The 14,780-nt window shown below is 44.4% G+C and overlaps 1 protein-coding gene across 10 annotated transcripts in view; it reads left to right on the top strand.

Annotated features, from left to right (window-relative positions):
- Acsm1 (acyl-CoA synthetase medium chain family member 1) overlaps positions 1-14,780 on the top strand; it is a 58,350-nt gene that overhangs the window by 22,722 nt on the left and 20,848 nt on the right. For 5 of the 10 annotated variants that reach the window (XM_021635649.2, XM_021635651.2, XM_021635646.2 and 2 more), the window contains exons 2-6: positions 1,610-1,841; positions 4,412-4,622; positions 7,618-7,825; positions 9,327-9,467; positions 11,680-11,839. In XM_021635649.2, coding sequence (XP_021491324.1) covers positions 1,650-1,841; positions 4,412-4,622; positions 7,618-7,825; positions 9,327-9,467; positions 11,680-11,839 — 912 coding nt within the window. In that variant the 5' untranslated portion in view covers positions 1,610-1,649. Of the gene's footprint in view, positions 1-1,605; positions 1,842-4,411; positions 4,623-7,617; positions 7,826-9,326; positions 9,468-11,679; positions 11,840-14,780 lie in introns of those variants that run through there. The other 5 variants (XM_060366944.1, XM_060366942.1, XM_060366941.1 and 2 more) reach the window with 4 other exon arrangements.

The raw sequence follows: 14,780 nt of genomic DNA, 5'->3' as shown, positions 1-14,780 counted from the left end.
TCGGTTATGCTCCAATGATCTCATATTTAACTCAGTTGCTTTTTGAAAATACAATCACACTGAGACATATTGGGGTCGGTACTCCCACGTATGCTTCAGGAAGGGGGCACAGAAATAGTCCCTATATTTTCTTGCTGTAGCCCACACTTTTGTTTAAGTCAGTAGCCACTACTTATATATTTTTGCCTATTTATTTTGCAGTGCTAGCGACAGTACTCATGGCCACATGGGCAGACAAGTGTTCCATCACAGAGCTGCTTCTTATGTGGCCATTTGCCCTGCCTGTGGGGAAAGCCGTTAATAGTTAAGGAAGACCCAGAGGTCATGCAGACATCTATGTCTCAATATAGCCATTTTAGATAAAAACAGCCAATGGGAGACTGCACCCAGCCCCTGCAGCGCACTCGCTTCTGCGAGGGGACGAAAGGCTGCTGCAGTTCCCAAGAGACCAACAACTTTGTGTAGTCATCAGCTGAGACTACTCCATCCAGTCTTGAGCATTGAATCTCAACCTCTGTTATGTAATCTCTCCCATACAAGATTTAGGGTTATTTGTTTTGGCTTGTTTTAGGGTTTGTTTTGGGCTTTGTTTTTTGGGGTGGGTTTTTTTTGTTTTGTTTTGTTTTGTTTTGTTTTTTGTTTTTTTGGCTTGGAGAGGGGATACTGCTGTGTAGCACTGTTTGTTCTAGGACTGGTTTCATTATCTAGGCTGTCCCTGCATTCATAATCTCACTGAAATGTCAGTGGCGCTCCATTCCCTGTGTTGACTATGGTGGGCGGGGAACGCATCCTAGGGAGGATCTTGGGGCCACACAGCATCAGCAGGAAGAGGCTGAGACAGTAGCACTGTCTGATCTGAGCGTGGGTGTATGGCTGTAGGAATCTATACAGAAGCCCGCAAAACCCAGGGGGAGGCAGTAATAGCAGAGGGGCAGAGGGCCCTTGGCAACAGCGCTAGCCAGATTGAATAGCTCCAAGGCTCTTGCTACCTTTATCTCCATGTCTCTGGGCATTGGCTTCATTTATTTCACATGATAGAAATAATAACCTCAGGACTCTTTCCCAACTCTTCTCTTTACGGTGGTCCCAGCGGGAGACAGTGTGAGCTATTCTTTGCTACCGAACACACACACACAGACAAACATGTGCACACGGTGTGCACACATACACACAATTTTGAGAAGAATTTTGGTAGCTCTAATTTGTATTTAGACATCACAGGGATGATTATTCAGATTTGGGGGGGACAGGTTTTAGATGAAGATATGACAATTTCCATGGAAACTTCAAGACTAGGCTTGACAGGAAGAAAGGATTCCAGAGTTGAGACAACTTGCCCCATGTTGCAAAAGGGATGGCCACATGCCGACCACCCTTGGGTCAAACCAGAGGGAGTTTCCAGAGTCTTCCAAGCATGTGTCTCAATCTAATGTAGCAATAACAGCCATTCACTGGCACTTTGTACACCTTGTGGTTCCTGAGCTGGGTAGAGAAATCCTCATGTGAAGCAAGAGGTAATTCTGGCAACAAATCAGGATCACACAGCAATACTGTTCAGGGACAGTTGCTACAGGTTGATTGGCTTGTAAACCACCTCTTCTCGAGGCAGGCGGTGACTTGAAGGTTCCGTGCCGGAGGACCGCCTCAGTATGCAGTGGCTGATGAAGATCCAGATCTCCAGGGGCATCTGCAAATTCATCCACAGCTTCTCCCTAGGCCCCTTCCAGCTGCACAGCCGGTCTTTTTCAGGAGCTGGAACACAAAGATGGAATGACTATGATTCGCCTGAGGAATTTAACTTTGCAAACGATGTGCTGGACAACTGGGCTCAAATGGAGGAGGTAAGAGGGCGTGGTGATGGAGCTGAGGGGACTGCAGTGGCCTAGTGGCTTTGTCTTACTCTAACTAGGTAAGGAGATGCAGAGGGATGCATAGATTCTCGAGAGATAGAGGGATCTACAGCTTCTTCTGTCATCTTATTAAGGTGGCAGGTCTCCCCTGGATCCTCCAGATCAGCTACATCTTGAGGGTGGTGTCCAGGGGATTCTTCCAGAGAAGTAGTCTCTGTGACCTGCGAGGCACCAGGCATCTCTGCAGGAAATCCACCTTGGTCTGTCTTTTCCTAAGACGTAGATGGATAGAAAAGTAGTAGTGACACTGGGCGCTTCGATACACAGTTGTGACATTTTGAGCTACCGTGTGAAAACTCACCCAGAATCCATTTTTGTACAGACACAATTCACCCGAAGTGAAGTTGGAGAGTAGCTGTAAATGTCACGCACTCCTAGATCACTGCTCACAGTCAATACTGACTCCTTCACCATATTCCTCTCTCTGCTACCCTCTTCCCTCAGAACTTCCACGACAATGCCAAAAATAAAAATAAAAACACAGCCCTGTTGTGGAGAACATGCTTCTGTCCCATGGCAGCCATTTTGCGTTGATCTTCTGCTCTTCCCATTTTCCAGATGAGGAGACTGGGAGTCCGAGAGCTTAGGTGACCTGCTGGAATCTCCTCTCTATCTAACAAACAGAACAGGATTTGGATCCAGGCTGACTGATTCTACAGTCCAACATTTAGCCTAGTGTCACTATCTGAGAGGCCAAAGCCCCTCTGCCTCAGAGATGATGAATGGGCTTTCTTCATTGCCCAGACCCTAAGTCTAGTTAAGACCATCGGAAGCATGAGATGGGTTGGGAAAGAAGAGCCTAGCGATAAGAAGAAAGTGGTATCAGCTTGTTCTGTGTCTTCTCCATAAAGCTCTGGTTAGTGAGTTCACACACCAGCACCCTCCCCAGAGTCCCCAGAATTCCACATTCTGTGGTGGCAAACCCACAGGGCTGCTAGAGCACTTGACCATCATCGTTAACAGATGTGGACAAACTGAAGCATCCCTGTATCCCACGCCTGGGGTTAAAACAAAAGCACATTCACATAACGTAACTGGGCTTCTGAGGAAACCAAAACTCTCTCTACACTCTCTAGCACAGGCTCCTTCAATTGCTCTACTGTTGGTCCTAGAACTTAACTTCTCTCTTTTAGAAGGTTACCCCTCTGTTGATAGGGCCATCTGATTCACTCGGAGCATTTCTGATCTCCTTTTGATCTTTGTGTTTTTTGTTAGCTGTTCCAGCAAATTTAACAGATTAAAAAAAAAAAAAAAAGAAACTTTATCTAATAACCAAAGTCCATGGAGCTTGTTTCTGGGAATCTGTTTTGTCCCCTTGAATAAATAGACAGCATCTCTCTGTTCTGTTTTGTTTTTTTTTTTTTTTTTTTCCTATGCCCTGTGGTCATTGGTTGAAAGATGGACATGTGGGGAAGAAGCTCATTTTTTTTTCCAGTCATTCAGACTAACTCATGGAAGGGCAGACTGTCACTAATGTGGCCAGGAGAGGGCTTAACGCCATTGTAAGCCTTTCTGACATTTGCTTTTCCTTCCCTGGTCCTCTTTGTGTGTTCTCTCAGCTGTACCAATCTTCACATTCACATGACCGATGATACTAACCCTGATTCCCCTTTTCACCCGTGCTTCTTCTCCCGCCAGCAGCACAGAGAAATCCAACCTGGGAGTCAAACTATGGTGCTGCTTCCCTGTGACCTTTAAATCAGGCAGGAGAGAAAGCAGTCCATCCAGTGGCTCCCGAACAGGACAGGACACTGCAGAAAAGATCCAGTCTTTTCTATGAGCTGGGAATTGGATGGCTTCCCCTTGATTGTGCTCCACCACACTGCAAGCATGGCAGCACCTCACGTGCATGGGAGCAAGGGCAAGAAAGGGTGGCACGGATTGCCCTGCATTCTGAGTGTGGCTATAGCCGTGGGCAGCTGCTACAATGTTGCAGACCCTTTCCTGGTTTCTAGAGTTTTCATAAAGCTACTTTAGTTACTCTATCATTGTTTGTTCCATAGCTCTGTGAGGAAAGAAGAACCTGCAGGTTACCTGCTATTCTGTCTTCATATCCTAACCACTAGAAATTCCTGAATTTTAAAATGTTACCCAAACATGCAGCCACTACTATTTTTCTTTTGTTATGGTGCTATTTCATTGAACAACTATTTTGTTTGTGCCCAATGCTGTCAATGTGAATTATTTGTCTAAAGTTTACTGTTGTTTAGGCAATATTGTTGTCTCCATTTCAGGGATGGGGAAACTGAGTGAAGAGAGAAACTCACTGTCTATGTGAACCTAGAGCAGACCAAGGGAGAAACAAAATTGTTTGTCTTCAGTGGGAAAGCTTGAAGAGTATTCATGGACACTTGTGAATTGGGAGTGGTGCCCGACCCATTCCCTTCTTCCCTGGAGTCTGTTAAGGTCTCAAGCGCTAGACTCACTGGAATGTGATTGTGGACACAGGTTGTCCTTTTCCTTGAAAACAGGAGTAATGCTTGCTATATTATCTTAACTAGGAGGGCAAGAGAGGCCCAAGTCCAGCCCTATGGTGGGTGAATGGCCAAGGAGAGGAGATAAAGTGGAGCTTCAGAGATCTGAGGGATGTTACCCGCCGTGCTGCCAATGCCTTTGAGCAGTCTTGTGGCCTGCAGCAGGGAGATCGCCTGGCCTTGATTCTGCCTCGAGTGCCCGAGTGGTGGCTGGTGACAATAGGCTGCCTTCGAACAGGTCAGTGACTCGCGTGCGGCCCATCAGACTCAGTGCTGGGGCGGTAGGTGCTGTGGATGTAGCTTGGTATAGATGAAGCTCTGAGGCTCCAGCCTTGGCTTCTATGCTGGAACCATGAGGAAGCCTCCCTTCCTCCCCACCAGGATGGAGACAAAACCATCTTTTCCCCATCCCTTCCTCATTCTTCAAGGCTGTCTCTTTCTCCCACTCACATGTATTCACACACCTTCTTCCTCCTCCCCTAACACTCCACTACTAATATGTCCTAAACACAATATCATACCTCCTGAGCATAGTACATCCCTTCTCTCAGAATCTGTTGTAAATGTTGCAAAACGTACAGGTATCTGTGAGCAAAGGAACATTAAAAAAATCTGCTAAAACCCAAGATGTTCCCTTCACAAACTCACAGCGACGTTATGACACAGGCTGGCATCGGTGCATATAGTTACTCATACACAAGGATATTACCCAGACAATATCCTTTAGAGCCAGTTTCCCTTGAAATCCGATTGAGAACCGTGCATTGTATGTAGTTAGCAGACCTGCTCCATCTTCTTTAATCTATAGTGTTTCAGACCTTTCTGCGTGACAACGGCATTTTTAAAACATGCAAGCCAGTTGTTTTGCAGAACGCGGTTCAATTTTTGGACTTGTGGGTCTTTCTTTGAAGTTCTCCTTTAGAGTAACTGGATTTGACTGTAGTCCCAGGAAGGATGGTTATGTCTTCCTCAGTGCACCATGTCAGAGTATGTGTGAACTGGACCTCCCAACCCCCATGGTCAACATTCCTGATTTCTCCTGCAAGATGCTGGGACTCTCTTCCTCCACCCCCCATCCCCGGGAGAGCTTCATATGGCTTGGCTCTGCCTAGATAGGTTTTTTTTTCTCCAACATAATATTCTTATTGGTTATTTGGGAATTTCACATAATGCACCCCTGATCATACTCACTTCCAACGCCTCCTAGACTCACACAGTCTCGTGAGCTTCCCCCCCCCAAAAGAAAAAAAGAAAAAGAAAAAAACATATCAAGTTCAATTTGTGTTGCCCATATACTCACAGGAACATGATCAAACTCTCAGTGGCCAGCCTCTAAAAGAAAACTGAGTCCTCCCCCACCTCCAAAACCCCCACCAGAAGCCATCAGCTGTGAAGAGCTACACTTCAGGATACCTATTACAATTTTTAAGAGTTCTCTTCAATGGCTTCCTGTCTAGACTGTTTCTTTGGGGGTGGAGGGTTGTCATACAATCTTTCTATGTACTACTGTGGTGGGGTTATAGAAAGGTTTTTCTTTTGTATCATGACATCTATGTGTGATTAATTTAAAAAAAATCTCATGCAGAGATTTCACTTCCTCTTTAAATTACTTATCCATGTAAACATGGATAACTTAGAATCCACATGGGGCCTTGAATTTCAGACTTTTATTGTTAGAATCCACGCGGGGCTTTGTGTTTTAGACTTGCATTGCTGTAGCCAGTAGTTGTGGAAACATCAAATTAAAGGCGGGAAGGTCTGTCTTGTCTCATGATTTCAGCCCACGGCTACCTGGGTCCATAGCTGCCTGGGGTGAGGTGGATCATTATGGCTGCATGTGATAGAACAAAGTGCCACACCCACCTCGTGGAACCAGGAAGTGAGACACAAGAGTCTGGAAGAGACCAGGAACAAGATAACCTCCAACGACCTACTCCAATAAAGACCCACTTCCCATCACCTCTCAATAGTTTACCCCATTAGGAGTCCATCTATAGATTACTCCATTGATGAGCTTAAAGCCTTGTCTTCCAAACACCTTTCCCCACCTTTGATCCTCCAGCTGTGGAGCAAGCCTTCAGCATAAGCCTTTGGGGAGACTTCATGTAAACTGTAGCAGGAACTCATGGATTCTCATCTTACCGTTACTCTCCCCATCTCATCATGCATCTTCCTGTAACATGTCTTTTTCTCTCCCCTCTTCTCCTCCTGCTTCCTTCCATTCCTCTCTTCTTCCCTCCCTTTCATTACCTAACAACAGAATACAATATGGAATAAAGAACTAATAGCAATGGCAAAAAGACCATAGGAAAAGAAAAACTATGTATCTATAACTAAGAGATGGATAGTGGAAAGCCCAAGGCGATCTAGCTGAATCCTCTGAGGTGAGCAGAATTAAAGAGGGCTAGAAGCAAAGAAAGGCCATCCGATAGTGGGTTCCTCACATGCAAAGACTCCTAGGCAGGACTAGCAGCATGTACACACACTCATACACATATGCGCATGCCCATAGCCACTTTGAAAGAGAAAATAGAGAAAAAGGAAGATAAACAGTGTGTGTGTGGGGGGGGGGGTACCTTCAGTGTCAGAATAGGAAGTAGGATATCTTCCTAGAGAGAGAGGGCACAGGTGTTCATGCAAAGAAGAAATGTGGAGGAATATGGCCTGTGCCCCACGGACTTGAAGTGGTATAGAGATTCGTAACAGGGCATCTAGTAAGGATGGGGCTTCAATGGAGCAGCCAGGCTTGGAGTCACTGGTGGTGGCTGTGCTGGCATTGATAAAGAGAACATATAGAAACATTCAGAAGACAATGTGGCTAAACTTGAGGTAAAAGGAACAAGGGACATTTAAGATGACCTCAAGGGACTGATGAGGCAGAAGAGGAAATGGGACAGGAAGAGTTGAGATGCAGCCAGTCCTAAATGCCAGCAATGCTATGCTCAGAGGCACCGTTGCCAACCAAAGTCCATCTACCCTCTGTTTGGACTCATCTCGAGTAGAAGTGATTATGGAGGAGAGTTTTTACATTCATAGGAATCAGTTGGAGATCCTATTAAGATTCAGATTATGACTGAGTAGATGTGTCACAGGATGTGAGATTCTCTATCCCCCATGGTGTCGAGGCTGGTGGTCTGTGGACCACAGTTGGCACAGTATTGTGGAAGTTCTCAGGAGAGGGGTCAGGCTTAAGCCATGGATGTGAGAGCAAGTCATTCTTTCTCATCCCACAGGTGTCGTCTTCATGCCTGGGACTACCCAACTGAAAGCCAAGGACATCCTCTACCGACTACAAATGTCTCAAGCCAAAGCCATTGTGACCACAGATAGCCTCATCCCAGAGGTGGAGTCCATAGTTTCCGAGTGTCCCGCTCTGAAAACCAAGCTGGTGGTGTCTGATCGTAGCCACGAAGGGTGGCTCAACTTCCGATCACTGGTTAAGTGAGTTTCTGATTGGGTGAAATGCAGGTTCTGAATATGGATGGGGGAGAAGACCATCTCTGCCCAAGTACTGCAATCCAAGCACAAGACACCTTAGGGACTGAATGAGAGAAACTCTCTTCCTGACCATCTGCTGTGAAAGCTTGGGCTTCTTGCTTCTTCTCTTCCGTTTCCTTGGCCCTGGGTTCCTTGTCTGAAAAATCAGGAAGTCGGATTTCCATGCCGTGTCACTGAAGTACACCCATCCCTGAGGCTGAGCAAAGGAACAATGTAAAGTCAGAGGATGAGTGCGTTGCATATTCCATGTAGATAAGAAACCTTCTTAGGAATAAAAATGTGTATATGAAGACATGTCATGAAGGTGAACCTCCAAGGTGAAGACAGCCTGAGCACAGTGAGGGAGTGTGTGACTTTAATTTGAACACTTAAGAGGCAGGGGCAGGGGGATTCTCTGTGAGTTCAAGGCCAGATTGGTCTACATAGCAAGAGCCAGGAGATCCAGGGCTACACAGTGAAACCATTTCTCAAAACCAAACATGAATAAGAAATTGATTTAAAGAAAGAAAGAAAGAAAGAGAGAAAGAAAGAAAGAAAGAAAGAAAGAAAGAAAGAAAGAAAGAAAGAAAAAAAAGCAATCGAATTTCTAATTGCAGTGGGGTAGTGGAACAGTAACTTTAGGGATTGCTAGCTCCAATCTTCTGAGTACCTTTGGGGACAGCTTACCAGCAAGCTTAAGGCAGGACTGAAGAGAGACCCCTTTCCCCTCAGGAAAAAGAAATAAACTTCTGTAAGCATTCAGGAGTACCCCACAATACTCATAACACAGGCAGGAGTCATGCAAGGCTTGCTTCCTTTGGGTGACACCTCCATTTCTAAAGCCAATTTTTTTTAGATAGTAAAAAGAAGTGGCCTCACTAAAAGCATAGACTTTACTGAAAACAGTTTAGAATTAAGAAAATGTTCCAGGAATCACTGAGATTACCCAGTCAGCGTGGTGCCGTGTCTTACTTGGGAAGGCCAGCAATGCTCATTATTTTTGGGTTTTAAAAACAAAACAAGACCAAAAAAAAAACAAAAAACAAAAAACAAACAAAAAAAAAAAAAACAAACTTAGACAGCTTGCCTCTACAGTCAGAGAAGGCTAAGAAGCATCCTTCAGGAAGATGCCCCCGAGCCCAAGCAGACCAAGGGGACACAACTTCCCCTCCTCCCCAGCCAGAGCTGCAGGGAGCATCGAATGAGTGTCCATTTCCTGCTCACTGAAAGTGGTGCTTGCTAAGTGTTCTGTCATGCCTTGGTCTGTACATTTTCCTCAAATTTTAGAGACGCACCAGCTCCTTTGTCCCAGCCACCCCAGCCCATGAGAACACCAGTTTGTCCTCCAGCTGTGCAGATTTCCCCATGCCATGCTTGACGCTTCATGTTACTTTGTGGGAAGATGGGAAAGCAACCGTGTGATTTTTTTTTTCCTTCTTTTTCTTTTGCTTGAATCTCTTTGAAGATCAGCATCCCCATACCACACCTGTATTAAGTCAAAGATGAAGGACCCCATGGCCATCTTCTTTACCAGTGGGACCACGGGTTTCCCCAAGATGGCAAAGCACAACCAGGGACTTGCCTTTCGGTCCAGTACTCCTTCGTGGTAAGGGAAAAGTACCTATTTAAAGGCTGGGTCCCAGCGCTGAGGTGAGGGATGTGTACTCATATGCATTTTGAGGGGATGGTACTCTGAACGAAAGTGTCTACATCTTGATCCCTGCTTCTGCTCTAGGATCCTGAATGCTAAGCTGATATAGACCCAGGGTAACACAAGAGGCTCTTCTGGGTTTTGCTGAGCACTCTCACAGGAGGGCATTCTCCAAGCCAGCCAAGGAACAAGTCACTGTGTCCTGACAGTGGGTCAAAGACAGAATGTTTTCCTGTCATGAGATGCTCACCCTTCCTGAGATGCCCTCTCTCTCTCTCTCTCTCTCTCTCTCTCTCTCTCTCTCTCTCTCTCTCTCTGAGACAAGGTTTCATTTCTCTGTGTAGCCTTGGCTGTCCTGGACTCACTTTCTAAACAAGGCTGACCTCGAACACACAGAGATCCACATGCCTCTGCCTCCCGAGTGCAGGGATTACAGCCGTGCACCTCCTCACCCAGCTCACCCTTTTCTTTTATGGGAAAAGTGAATTTGGCATTTCTCACTAATGGAGTGCCTGGGACTGAGCCACAACAGGTCTGACCTTGCACAAAAATATGTGAAGGCAGCTGGGTGGTGGTGGCACACACCTTTAATCCCAGCACTCGGAAGCAGAGGCAGATAGATGTCTGTCAGCTTGAAGCCAGCCTGGTCTACACAGAGAGGACATCCCAAGGGGACACTGAGAGACCCTGTCTTGAAAAACATATATATGGAGGCTAAAGCTAAGCTTTGGTGAATTATTTCAATAATATTAAGCCAATCATCTCTACTCCTATCTTCTTCCTCTCAAACTTGTAATGCTCTGAACAGACTGAGTGTCGTTGTCTAACTTATTAACCAACGCTGGAGTAAGAGAAGGCAAACAAGTACAATCCCTCCTCTTCATCTGCTGGTCATCACACTTGACAAACTGTCCTCTCATTGCAAAGGATGGAGAACCAAAACCAAACCCTTTAAGCCAAAGGGTGAATAAGGGCTTTATGAGGTTATTGCCTTGAGCAGCTCAGGGTTAGGCTTCCAACATTCCTGGTTAGATGAGCTTTTCATCATCTCCACTGTTTCTGCTGTGTGGATGTCCCCTGAATCACTCTTATGACAGTGACTGATTTAGACCCAGCATGAGAGCAGAAGATTGCCACAGCTTTTCTAGCAGAATCCAAGGGGTCATTAGCAAGGAGTTAATTTCAGTGACACGTGGCCAGGAAGTACGACACTGAGGGGTACTGCTGGTGCTCTGGAGCCCCCACACAAATCACGTGAAATGAGTGTGGGGGGGGTGATTCACTGGCTGAGAACGACTCCGCAGCCCTTGCCAACAGGCTCCCATGATGGCAGAGCTGAGGCCACTTTTTTGGAGTTAGCAGAAAACATTTTATTATCATCAATTACAGTTTATTCATTTTGTATCCCAACTATAGACCCCTCTCTCATCCCCTCCCAATCCTGCCCTCCCTCCCTCTTCTCCACTCCTGCCCCTCCCCAATCCACTGATAGGGGAGGACCTCCTCCCCTTCCATCTGACCCTAGCCTATCAGGTCTCATCAGGACTGTCTGCATTGTCCTTCTCTTTGGCCTGGTATGCCTGCCTCCCACCTCAGGAGGAGGTGATCAAAGAGCAGGCCACTGAGTTCATGTCAGTGACAGTCCCTGTTCCCATTACTAGAGAACCCACTTGGAGACTGAGCTGCCATGGGCTACATCTGTGCAGGGGTTCTAGGTTATTTCCATGCATGGTTCTTGGTTGGAGTATCGGTCTCAAAAAAGACCCCAGATTTTATTATTATTATTATTATTATTATTATTATTACTATTTTTGCTCGTCTTGTGGAGCTCCTGTCCCTTCCAAGTCTTTCTATCTCCCCCTTCTTTCATAAGATTCCCTGCACTCTGCCCAAAGTTTGGCTATGAGTCTCAGCATCTGCTTTGATACTCTGCTGGGTAGAGTCTTTCAGAGTCCCTCTGTTCTGTTCCATTTTCTCCATCTTCTAATGTCCATCTTGTTTGCCTTTCCAAATGAGAATTGAGCATCTTACCCAGGGTCCTCCTTCTTGATTAGCTTCTTTAGGTGTACAGATTTTAGTATGATTATCCTCTATTTATATGTCTAATATCAACTTATAAGTGAGTATATACCATGTGTGTCTTTCTGCTTCTGGGATACCTCACTAGTAGAAAGTTTTTGAAGCTGAAGATGTCTGATGTCATCTGGTGCATGTCAGACCCAGGATGGATTCTGGCTACCATAGGGGGCATGCTGGAACCATGGACATCAGGAGCTACACTCTTCATCCACGAACTTCCTCAGTTTGATCCCAAGGTCATTATAGAGGTAAGAAACAGCTTTCTGGAGTCAAAACCCTCTCAGAGGAAATAAGTGTTTCGCAAAGCTGAACCCAAATTAAAAAGGCTCAGTGAAACCCAAGAAGTAACTCTGGTCCTGAACATCTCACCACATGGGACACTGAACCAGTCATGGCATCAGGATCAGATCACAGTGCTAGCTGGAATAAATGCATCATTCTGGGTTATTCCTCAGATCTACGGATCAGATTTCGTGGGTAGGAAACACATAATATATACATAGAGAAACTAAAGCAATGAGGATAAGCCCAAAGCCAGTCATTTCTCCCAGTATTTTCTCCCTGCCTCCCCCCTCATCCAATCCATTCTGTTCCCAAACCCACCTGCCCCCAGTCCACCCAAGAAATCTATTCTATTTCCCTTTCACAGGAGATTCTTGCTTTCTCCACTGACGCTCTTTTTGTACTTAGCCTTTCTGGGTCTGTGGTCGATAGCATGATTGTCTTTTATTTTACAACTAATATCCACTTATAAGTGAGTACATAACATTTGTTTTTCTGGGTCTGGGTTCCCTCACTCAGGATGATTTTTTTTTTTCTAGTTCCATTCTTTTGCCTGCAAATTTCATGACGTGATTGTTTTTACCAGCTGAGTTATGCTCACATTCTTTTTGTCCGTTCTTTGGTTAAGGTGCATCGAGGTTGTTTTTAGTTTCTGGGTATAATGAATAAAGCTGCTATGAACATAGTTGGGCAAGTTTCCTTATAGTATGGTGGAGCATCCCTTGGGTATTATATGCCTAGGAGCAGCATAGCTGGGTCTTGAGATAGATCAATTCCCGATTTTCTGAGAAACTTCCACATTAACTTCCAAAGTGGCTATACAAGTTTACACTCCCCCCAGCCGAGGAAGAGCATTCCCCATGCTCTGCTTCCTCACCAGCATGAGCTGTCACTTGTGTTTTTGATCTTAGCCATTCTGACTTGTGTAAAATGTAATCTCAAAGGCATTTCCTTGATGGCAAAGGATATTGAACAATTCTTTAAGTGTTTCTCAGTCATTTGAGAGTCCTCTGTTGAGAATTCTCTGTACCCCATTTCTTAACTGGGTTATTTCATTTGCTGCTGGCTAGTTTTTTGTTCTTTATGTATTTTGGATAGTAAGTCTCTGACAGATGTGGAGTTGGTAAAAATCTTTTCCCATTACGTGGGCTGCTGTTTTGTCCTACTGATGGCGTCCTTTGCTTTACAGAAGCTTTTCAGTTTCGTGAGGTTTCATCTATTAATTGTTTATCTTAGTGCCTGTCCAATTTGTATTTTTTTCAGGAAGTTGTCTTCTGTGCCATTATGTTCAAGACTATTCCCCACTTTCTCTTCAGTGTGTCTGGTTTTATGTTGAGGTCTTTGGTCCGCTTGGACTTGAGTTTTTTTTTTTTTTTCCTTTTTTAAAAATTTTTATTTTATTAATTACACTTTATTCATTTTGTATCTCCCCATAAGCCCCTCCCACATCCCCTCCCAACCCCACCCTCCCTCCCCTTTCTGCATGCATGCCACTCCCCAAGTCCACTGATAGGGGAGGTTCTCCTCTCCTTTCTGATCTTAGTCTATCAGTTCACATCAAAAGTGGCTGCATTGTCCTCTACTGTGGCCTGGTAAGGCTGCTCCCCCCCCCAGGGGGAGGTGATCAAAGAGCTGGACTTGAGTTTTGTGCAGGGTGATAGATATAAATCTATTTGCATTCTTCTACATGCAGACATCAGTTAGAATTGCATCATTTGTTGAAGATGATTTCATTTTTCTATTGTATGTTTCTGGCTTCTTTTTCAAAAAAATCTGGCATCCATAGATAGGTGTGTGGATTTATGTCTGAGTCTTCAATTTAGTTTTGTTGATCAATGTGTTTGTGGTTTTTTGTTGTTGTTGTTGTTTTGGTTTTTTTTGTTTTTGTTTTTTTGCCGGTACTATGCATTTTATTATTATTATTATTATTATTATTATTATTATTATTATTACTATACCTCTGTACTACAACTTGAAATGGGAATAGTGGGACCTTCAAGCAGTTCTTTTATTGTACAGGATGTTTCAGCTATCCTGAGTTTTTTGTTTTTCTATACAAAGTTGAATATTGTTCTTTCAAGGTCTGTAAAAAATTGTGTTGGAATCTTTATGAGGATTGTGTTTAATCTGTAGATTGCCTTTGATGGGATGGGATGGCCATGTTTATTATGTTAAGCCTACCCATCCATAGGCATGATAGGCCTTTCTATCTTCTGATATCTCCTTCAATTTCCTTCATGGGAAATTTTTATCATACAAGTCTTTCACTTGCTTGGTTAGAGTTATGCCAAAATATTTTATATTATTTGTGGCTATTGTGAAAGGTGTTATTTCCATGATCTTTCACAGCCTGATTATTGTTTGTATATAGGAGAGCTACTGATTTTTTGTTTTTAGTTAATTTTGCATCCAGCCACTTCCTGGGAGGTGATTATCAGCTGCAGGAGTTCCTGGGTAGTGGTTTTTCCTTTCCAGTTGTATCCCCTTGATCTCCTTTAGCCATTGTATTGCTCCAGCTAGAACTTCAAATACTATAATGAATGGGTTTAGAGAGAGGAGACAGCCATGTCCCTGATTTTAGTGGAATTGCTTTAAGTTTCCCTCCATTTGATTTGTTGTTGGCTATTAGCTTGCTGTATATTGCCTTTATTATGTTTAGGTATGTTCCTTGTATCCCTGATCTCTCCAAGACTTTATCGTGAAGGGGTGCTTGGATCTGTGTCAAAGACTTTTCAATATCTAATTGAGATGATCATGTGGGTTTTTTCCCCTTTCAGTTTGTTTATATGGTGGATCACTTTGACAGATTTTTGTATGTTCAACCATCCCTGCATCTCTGGGAAGAAACCTACTTGATCATATTGGATGATCTTTTTGATATGTGCTTCAATTTGGCTTGTGAATATT

Source organism: Meriones unguiculatus, chromosome 14, assembly GCF_030254825.1.
Source record: "Meriones unguiculatus strain TT.TT164.6M chromosome 14, Bangor_MerUng_6.1, whole genome shotgun sequence".
NCBI lineage: Eukaryota > Metazoa > Chordata > Mammalia > Rodentia > Muridae > Meriones > Meriones unguiculatus.
This window is presented reverse-complemented; position numbering and strand designations above follow the sequence as displayed.